The 10,179-nt window shown below is 35.6% G+C and overlaps 1 protein-coding gene across 8 annotated transcripts in view; it reads left to right on the top strand.

Annotated features, from left to right (window-relative positions):
• LOC117178232 (mRNA export factor) overlaps positions 1-10,179 on the top strand; it is a 180,509-nt gene that overhangs the window by 136,229 nt on the left and 34,101 nt on the right. For all 8 annotated transcript variants that reach the window (XM_033369551.1, XM_033369553.1, XM_033369554.1 and 5 more), the window contains 2 exons: positions 4,532-4,603; positions 4,685-4,969. In XM_033369551.1, coding sequence (XP_033225442.1) covers positions 4,532-4,603; positions 4,685-4,969 — 357 coding nt within the window. The remainder of the gene's footprint in view (positions 1-4,531; positions 4,604-4,684; positions 4,970-10,179) is intronic.

The raw sequence follows: 10,179 nt of genomic DNA, 5'->3' as shown, positions 1-10,179 counted from the left end.
AGTGGTGTCAAACCCATATTTTTGATATATGAAATTCTTCTATGGATAATTCTCAACAGGCCCCCATACCGGCACCTCTTGAAATCGAGGAAAAATAGGGAATTTCTTTTTTCGGACTTGTAATGAAATTGGAGGGATCGCCCCCCTCTAAAAAAACAGAGTTTTTGAGTCACCCTAATATATAATAATAAGCAGAACATTTCGCCTAACCAATATGAGGACATTTTAAATTGGTTTTCGCTTGCGCACACGCTTTTCTTCGAATGACCAGTGCAGAGGTTTTCTGACACGTTTGTGTCCCCTTTTCAAGTTTGTTTCTCTTTTTATCATCGAGCAGTAATCTGCCAACATATTGATGCCCCACCGTCCTAGACCTCTACGTTCAAATTTTTTCAAGTCTTGGTGAAACCTTTCCCTTTAATCTTCACCGAAGTCCCCGTTATTTTCTGGAAATTTTTCAACATGTGAATCAAGAAAATGGAGTTTCAAGTTTATTAGGCAGCCCCATTTTTTGAAGTTAGTAACATCCTTTTTACAATATTTATGTAATTTGCGTCTTTCGTATAACCCAAAAATGTTGTTGATATCTCTTTAAAACTCGACCATGTTGCTTTCTCGAGATCGTTTATAGTTTTGTCAAAGTTTTTATCTCTGAAAAACGTGCGGATTTTAGGACCATCAAAAATGCCTGCGCTCAATTTAGCGCCTGATTTCTGACTAAACACTTCGCCCAAATATTCAAAGCATTGTCCTTCGTTGTCTAAGGCCTTCACAAATTGTTTGATTAAACCAAGCTTTATATGTAGAGGAGGTAACAAAATTTGACTTGATGGCTAAATTTTCTGTTTGTAGCGATTTATTCAACAGGCTTTAGTTAACATCTGACCTTGTTATAGATAGATAAACGTTTATTTTTCGGCCTGCTGGCCTAAAAAAAATTGACTTGCTTACACTTCCATTTTTTTACCGAATTTTCTTACAACTATCTCTTACACAATACTATCCATCCACACCTTTTAACTAATCCGCTTGCTTCTATAGCCTAACCTTCTTTGCTGCGCCTCGCCTCGCTTCGCACGCATGTCGCTCTTTTTTCGCTATTCCTCGCATTACCAACCTCTATCTTCGCGTCTAACACCTAATACTTAACTACTATTTACAATATTTACAGTTTTCTTACATCTACTTCCTCTCCTATTTACAATCTTTCCTTCTCCATTACTCTTCCTCCTTCCTTCTCTTTTTCACCATCTTGCCTAAGACCCCCTTCACCCATGCTACTGCTCTTTTGTCCCTCCTTTCATGCAACAATACCTCCATGCTTATTCCACTCCTTTCCACCTCTTCAGACTCCTCCAACCAGTGCTCAACTTTTGCATCCCCCTTCCCGCACAATTCACACATTCTCTTCTCTCTATAATGCCAGAACCTATTATAATTCCCGATGCAACCCCGTTTCATTCTCGCTATAAGTTCCTGACTTCCTTGCTCTCCTTTCTCACACAAATATTGCGCTTTCTCCCTTGGCATAAACCACACATATTTCCCGTTAAACCTTGACTGTCTAATTCTCTCCTCTCCTTCTGCCTTCTCTTTTTCCATGCTATTCTTTGCACCACTAGTCTGTTCTCTTTCTCCCACCAACACTCCCTAACCAGCTTACTTTCCCCTCTTCCAAAAATATTTCCTCATATTTACGAGCTCGACTCCCTGTTATAATCCCTAAACTCGTTCTTCCTGTCTCACTCCTGACAATATGGTTCGGCATATGCCTTGCCAGCCCCAGTTTCCACTTTACATACCTCTCCTGTATCCCATTTACCTCTTCACTTACCTTCCATCCCCACACCTCCGCTCCATAAAATATGACACTCATCACTAGCGAATCAAACTATTTCATTCTTCTTACAAGATCATCTGTGAACAACATCTTCCCCAGCCTCCACACCTGCCTCATCACCACGTTTGCCCTTCTCACCCTCTCTTTTATATGACCATCCACTCCCCCATTTCTTCGAAACATGAAGCTCAGGTACACAAACTCTTGCACCTCCTGTACCGCTTTTCCCTTCCACTTCCACTCCCCTCCCTTATCTCTCCCACCTTCTTTCCTGAACACCATAACCTTCGACTTATCCGCATTTAACTCTAGCCTATTTTTGTCCAAGTATTTTCTCAACCTCTGCATCATCTCCTTTAAAGCCTCTTCGCTCTTTGCTAGCAGCACTATGTCATCTGCATATGCGAATGACCATATCCTGACTCCTCCTACCCTAACTCCTCATACCACTCCGGTCTCCAGCTTACTTTCCATATCCGCGATTAAAATTGCAAAAAGCGTTGGGCTAAGCAGACACCCTTGTCTCAACCCCCTGTCCATCCGGAATCCTTCAGAGATTCCCTCCCCTCCTCGCACCCTATCTTTCGTCTCATATACCTCCCTTACCCTCTCGATCTGGCCCCTCTTCACGCCCCTCTCTTCCATTGGCTCCCACAACGTCCCCCTATCTGATCTTGTTATAGTGGGTTTATTTTCCCTCTCAATTTCCAAGAAGAAGACAACTTTATCTCAAGAAATCATCAAAATACTTAAAACCCCTTGCTTCTGATAATTATTTCCGGCTTTTTAGCTGTGTCGGACTCCTACAGCTTTGGCGAATTGTGTATTATCTCAGTTAGCACTTCTTCTGCAGGTAACGGCCATGTGATATACTTATGGCGTCCTACTTGTAATCTTGTAACTATGGTTGTAGGATCGAATTTAGTATGTTAAGTGTTTTTAAGCCACAGATGCTGCCATAATTAATATGCAGAAGCATCAAGTAATTATTATCACAATGTTTAAACTCAACAATAAGAATAACTTTAATCAGTGTAAAAAGGGCATTGCACGTCCCTTAGTCAGATATGTGAACGATGGGTCGGCCGGACAGTAAGTTATGTAGTGTAGAGCGAAGACTCGAGCAAAGAAGCGACGTGGGAGCGAGCAGTAGGGAGACGCTGGAAGAAGTGGGAAGCGCTGAGTGAAGCGGGAACTAGGAGGAGGGAGATTGAAGAGTGAAACTCACTCGTGCGCTAAATGTTAAGCAGTGCTTGGTATCGCGGATTCCTAAAGTCCTGACGTATGATATACGATGTCTCTGGAAATCGCTGAAACAATATCCCGGTGTCTTCGGGTTCGCTGATCACGAATCCGAAATCGTATTTACAATTAATAGCCAATGTGGCTTACCTCTGACCTTGGATTCATAATGAGGTCTATTAGACTTTTCAAAGCCGTATTAAGGTCATGTGACGAGTGGGTCACGTGGCCAGATTCCTACCTTACCGCCACCTTTCTTATTTCCCAACTTATTTTCACACTAAGCGCCACATCGAGTTGATAATTTGGGATAATAAATAAGAAGCACTAAGAAATGTGAGTCTGGTCCTAAACTTTAAAAATTACAAAAAGAAGCAAAAAAACATTATTTATAACAAAAAACTTTTTTCAAAATTATACAAATTCAAGACGAGACCCACCATTCTTAGTGCTTCTTGTTTAGTATCCCAAATTCCCAACTCGATGTGGCGTTTCGTATGAATATAAGTTGAGAAATAAAAAAAGTTACGGTAAGGTTGGAATCTGGTCACATGACCAACTCACCACATGGCCTTAAGGGTCGAAATTTAGTGAAAAATATATTCGAACCCTGGTTTTCGGTGTATTTGGATCCGCAGAATTCACTTCTGAGATCAAATTAAACGTGTCATTCTTCATTCTTTATGTAACTTCATAAAACCATGAAAAAACCATTAAAAAGTGTTTTTTTTACCTATATCCAAAAAAATGATGGGGGAGGTTATTTTTTAACTACAGATTCGGATTCAGCGTCGAAAAATACGTAAGAAAAAATTGTTCTGGTCAAAGGTACAGGCAACTTTTTTTTTGTGGGCCTGCGTTATCAATGAATATTCGATAAATCGTAAGTCACTGGTCAAAATTAATGTCAGTTTATGATACGGATACCGTATTACAATGTGGTATATGCGGTACTCAACACGCAAAAATGACATCTGTTTTTCCCTATCTGTTACTGTTAACGAGATAATTGTTGATAAAAATAAGAATAATAGAAGGTTCCTCTCAGGCCCCAGTGGAAGGTTCCTGGAACGTTCCGTGCTATTAGGGTAAAGATACTGCAACTCAAGTCATATCTCTTAAGCTACACATTATTAAGCAAGCCCGTGTATTGCATACAGTTTGTTTTTGGCTTTGTCTGTGGGCTATGGTTTTATTAAATAAAATAAAAAACTTAAAAGCAGAATACTGAGCATATATTTACCTACCTAGTTGATTAATATAATTTATTCATAGAAAAATATGTAGAGGGTGAGAGCTCATAGGGAATGTTCCCCTGTCTACAAAAAACGATAGTCATGCTGCACAATTCTAACATGTTTTGCATTATTATTATAGTTTTGTTTTAATAATTACAATAAAGTTTGGATGAAAAGAAATAATATAAATTAATCGATTCACCCATTGTAGTTTTGGGATACTCGGAGTCCTAATCCAATGTTGACCATCAGCTTACCGGAAAGATGCTACTGTGCGGATGTGGTACGTATGTTAATAATATCTCATTTAATGAACAGAAACTTAACCTGATTATTAAACTTTTGCATTTTAAAATCTGCATAGGATTACCCAATGGCTGTAGTGGGAACAGCGGGAAGAGGTTTAATAGTTTATCAGCTGGAAGGTACTCCACAAGAGTATAAGAGAATCGAGTCACCTTTAAAATATCAGCACCGGTGTGTTGCTATTTTTAGAGATAAGAAAAAAGTGCCTACTGGCTATGCTTTAGGAAGCGTCGAAGGACGTGTAGCAATTCAGTACGTGAATCCCACAAATCCCAAAGACAACTTCACATTTAAGTGTCATAGATCAAATGGTGCGCCTAATGGATATCAAGACATATATGCAGTACGTAAGCAATACAATATATGTACACGGTGAAAGAAATCTAAATGTATCAGCAAGTTAAGTTATTACTATTAAAGTACGAAATTTTAACAGGCAAATGTGGCACGAAGTTCTTTCTGTATTTGCATGAATTCATACAATTTTAGCTTGACAAGTCTACACTACAAAAGCATAAAGCGCATGGTAATATAGTTTAAGCGTATGCATTGAAAGTAGTATCGCCGTACGAGAAAGCAAAGTATTTCAAAAATTTCATAAACATTTCATATAGAGGAGTCAAATAAGGTTTATACTTTGAAACCCGGTAGCGTTTCACCGTTTTGAATGAAACCTTTTGCATTGTGTTGCTAAAGATGTGCAATAAAAGGCTTAAAAAATTATGTCTGCTAATTGTTATTTATTTTTTTAAACAAAGTATTCCGAATAATGGATGTTAAAGTTGAATAACTGAAACAATTGAGGTCCGGAACGCCCGAAAATAATGTGTCGCTGACATTTTGATTTTGTTTACCCTCAAATTTATGTTGTTTAAACATATAAATAACAATTAGCGAATAGATCTCTCTTTCGACTTTTCGTTACACCCTTTAGCAACACAGTGCAAAAGGTTTCATTCAAATCGGTAGAACGCCGCCGGGTTTCCATGTTTTGCATTTTTTACGTCTAACGTGACTCCCATAATAATTATTGTAAAAGAACACAAGAATTCCAAAGATATCAAAAAGGGTAAAGTACACCATATTTCAAAGATTTCAAAAAATTTCAAAGATTTTAAATAATTCAAAACAGCAGTACACTAGATAAATATTTTTAAAATGTTGAAATATTTCAAAACATCTGAACAAATTTGAGAAGATTTTACAACAATTCAATGATTTGACACGAACACAAAAGATTTAATAAAAATTTGTAATGTGTAGTAACTCGAGTTGTGCGAAAACCCCTGAGTTGTGCAAATATTCAAAAAATTTGTCTAGTACTTATATATTTGTTATTTTTCGGAGGAAATTAAGCAGCACATATTATAGATATCTTGAATGTTTTATAATCTGCCCGTTTATACAGAGAGCTTGCACATTGTCATTTATTGTACAAGGTACTTGTCTCCTAGTAAGTTTGCCGAACATCGTAAGAAACCATTTTTAGTTACATTTACTTGTGAAATTATTTTGTTTACAATTTTTTTGCATTTGAAATCTGAATTTCATGATTTTATCCACGCTCAACCATCTCCACCCACCCCACCTATTGGGAATTCATCCACTCATTTAGGTAGGATCAAAAACTGCCTTACCTGCTCCCTTCTTCGCTGATGAGTATAACACATTACTACAACGATGTTATCGAGGAAAATTGATTTCTTTGAATTTTTACATGAAAAGTAGAATTTTCTTTGAAAAGCGGCCTGTACCCCGAGTATTTATACCCTTTAGTTCATTTATACAAAAAATCAGACAAAATAGCTTCACCGTTTGATCTGAATCTAAGTTTCGAAATTTAAAAAAGATTTACAAAGCCCTTAAGATACGTATACCAGCGCTTGCTGTCTCGCAGGTATGGTGGAAGAATGCAGAGCGTAAGAAATTCATGTTCAAAATTCAAGACTTTCTTGCAACCACAGTACTGTCAAGTGATAGGGTTTTCTAGCTTGGCGAGACTGCTCCTAAAGCTAGGAATGCATAACTTCCCTGGTATAAGACATACTCGTGCTTACTTACTTGCTAGTTTACTTAAAGGGGTTTCTCCGTGTATCTTGAAAAATTTTATTTTAATCCTATATTTAAACTGGCATTCCTAATTTTACATTCTCATTTGTCAATTTTACCAGAAATGTAGTAAGGTAATTCTACTAGTGGTCTTTGCACGGACTACTGATTAAGACTTAACATTATCTTTCCATTTCAGAAAGGGCTAAAGAAGGTGTTTTTGCTGATTTTTCCACCCCTTAAAAAAGATTAAATTGAAATCGATTGGTTGTATTTGCGAAATCATATCGACAATTCTGTAAAAACGGAGTTCAGTTCAAACACAGTGAAATATATGCAGTGTCCGATTGCTAAGATAAAATTGAAAAATCCTTTCATGAATTAAGTTGAATGTCTCAAATTGCAGTGAATTGCGTATAAGCATTAAAATTATTATACCGCTCGTTTGAATTTTATTGCCTAACAATTATGTGCAGCTGTCTGTTGAAGTGAATTTACGGTATATAATGTAAAGTGCACGTTTCGAATAGTTTAAAATAGACCCACGCTTTTCGGCGCATGCGTAGTTGAAAAAGTTGCTTACCGTGCACGTATCGGTAGAAGGTCGAGGCATACAATGAACGTTGCTGGACAAAATATGTTGAAGACTGCCGTGGTAGAAGTGTTGGTCCCTACAGAGGGGGACATTCGTGAACGTATACGTTTCACAGTGAGGGACATAACAGGAAGTTTACTATATTCAAAGTGTGGTTAAACTTTCTCCGATGCTACAAAGAGAATCGTGACCATAGTTTGCCTAAATGAATTTGGTCTTTTCTCCATTCCTATATGAGAGGATCGTGAGCAAAGGTTTCATTTTAAAAAGTTGTAAATCATCTCCGATCCTACGCAGAGGATCGTGAAAATTATTGGTTGAAAGAATTTTAATTGTTTCTCTGGCTCTACGGGGAGGATCATGCAAACGATTGGTTGGAATAAGTTTAATCTTTTTTTCCGATAGTACGGATATGATATTGAGAAATATTGGTTGAAAGAAATATAATCCTTTCTCCGATCCTACATGAACGAAGATTTTCTTTTTTTTTCTTGATCTCATTTTTTCACTACAATTCACTACCTTATTCAAAATGAGAAGTTTCATAGAATAAGCGTTACATTTCACTTTTAAAAGTTACGAAGAAAGCACTCCAACACGCAAACGGAATTCGGATTCAGAAGGCGGAAATGCCGGTGTAGCAAAACGAACCATGCTACCATGGATTCCTCAAAATGGTAGTTAAAGTAAGGTCGCATAAGCGAGAGACTGGAAGGAGCGAGGAAGTGTTGAGATTTCTCGGTCGCACCAAGGAATAGTGATGTGTCCAGTAGGTGCCGGCCGAGTATCAACTGAACAATTTGAGGCAAATTGAAATAGGTTTTTGGCGTTCAGTGCTGCCAATGATTGGTAAATGAACTTCGGTTCAAAGCATGCTACACATAGTGAGAGGAAATGTATTTTTTCGTTCAAAAATGTCCCGAGACTTTAATTTTGGTCCAATTTTTAATTTTTTAAAAACTAAAATTCATTAAATTCTGAAGAGCTTGCGCTCCGAAATCTTGTCTCCTATATTAGTTTATTAATAAATTTTTCACTTAAAGTATGTAAAAACTGAAACTCCGTACATAACAATTACTTGCGCTTTAATAACTGATCAGGAAAACTTCATATTGTCTTAAATAAATGTTTAGGGACTCATAGAATACAAACAATTTGTAATTATTCCAAGTATTTGTTAAAAACAAATTTTATGCACAGATTAGAAAATAGTCTTATTATTGGTAATAAAAAAACATTTTGTGCTAAAAGTGCTTCATGTTAATGCAGGAATGCCATTGAATTATAAAACTAATTTAAGAGTTTATAATAACCATTTTTGCCCTTTCGCATAGAATTTTTGTTTTGCACTGGAAATGTTTTAAGCTATTGGACAAAACTGCTCGTCACAAAAATATTAGAAAGTTAACAATAACCCCTGTTATTAAAAATTCCCGTGACAAAATATTTGAACTTATTGATTTGACCAGTTTTAGGTTCCCCCGGCTTTTTTCCTACAATAATAAGTATTTTGTCTTAAAAATTTGGGAAATGATAGCGAACATGCCAAGGGACGTTCCCGGACTCTTTTCTTTGTAGAATCATTAAAAAAAAATTTATTTTGCTAAATTTGTTGGGTGTGTGTATTTTGAGGTTATCTTAAATGTGAGCACATTTCCTATATTTGAAAGTTGGTCTATTAAAAAAACATTACGTTTCCCATGCATCGATAGAATAAGCGTTTCGTTTCCCATACATTGATAGAAAAAGCGTTATCCCAGCTCTACGAGTGCCGAATTCGAGTGGAACTTTTTTTTTAACATTTGGTTAATCTATAAACATTGTAATTATATAAAAAATTTTCATAAATGGCTATTTTTTAGAGAATGCATTCAATTTATCATATTGCTTTGTAAATTTACAAGAACTATTAATTATTTGAACAATTTTAATTTAGAAATTAAAATTTTAACCCTTTTTCTACGAGTCAATTTGTTTACGGATTCAAGTAAGAATTTCCATTCGATGACTTTTTTCTATGTAGCTTTGTAAATTTACAAGATATATTAAATATTTAAACAATTTCAATTTGAATATTAATAATTTAACGTTTTTCTACGAGGCATTTTGTTTGCGGAGGCAACTAAGAATGTCCATTCGATGGCACTTCTCTATGTGGCTTTGTGAATTCGCAAGATATATTAATTACTTAAACAATTTTAATTTAAAAATTAAGAGTTTGACCTTTTTTCTACGCTTCAATTTCTTTACGAAATCAACTAAAAATGTCTATCCGATGACTCTTTTCTATGATGCTTTGTAAATTTAAAAGAACTATTAATTATTCAAACAGTTTCAATGAAAAAATTAAGAGTTTGACCTTTTTTCTACGTGTTAATTTGTTTATGGAGTCAAATAAGAATGTCTATCTGATGGCTTTTTTCTATGTTGCTTTGCAAATTTAAAAGAACTATTAATTGTTCAAATAATTACAATTTCAAAATTAAGAGTAGTAACTTTTTTCTACGAGTCAATTTTTTTACGGAGTCAACTAAGAATTTCCAATCAATGACTTTTTTCTTTGGGGCTTTGTAAATATACAAGATATATTAATTATTTAAATAATTCCAATTTAAAAATTAAGAGATTGAACTTTTTTCTACGAATGAATTTGTTTATGGAGTCAACTAAGAATGTCCATTCGATAACTCTTTTCTTTGCGGCTTTGTAAATTTACAAGATATGTTAATTTTTTAAACAATTTCAATTTAAAAATTAATAATTCACCCTTTTTTCTACGCGGCAATTTGTTTACGGAGTCAACTGAGATTGTCCATTCCATGAGTCTTTTCTATATGGCTTTGTAAATTTACATATATATTAATTATTTAAACAATTATAATTAAAAAATTAATCATTCAACCTTTTTT

This window comes from Belonocnema kinseyi, chromosome 8 (genome assembly GCF_010883055.1).
Source record: "Belonocnema kinseyi isolate 2016_QV_RU_SX_M_011 chromosome 8, B_treatae_v1, whole genome shotgun sequence".
NCBI lineage: Eukaryota > Metazoa > Arthropoda > Insecta > Hymenoptera > Cynipidae > Belonocnema > Belonocnema kinseyi.
The sequence above is the reverse complement of the archived record's forward strand: the minus strand, read 5'-3'. Positions and strand labels throughout refer to the sequence as shown.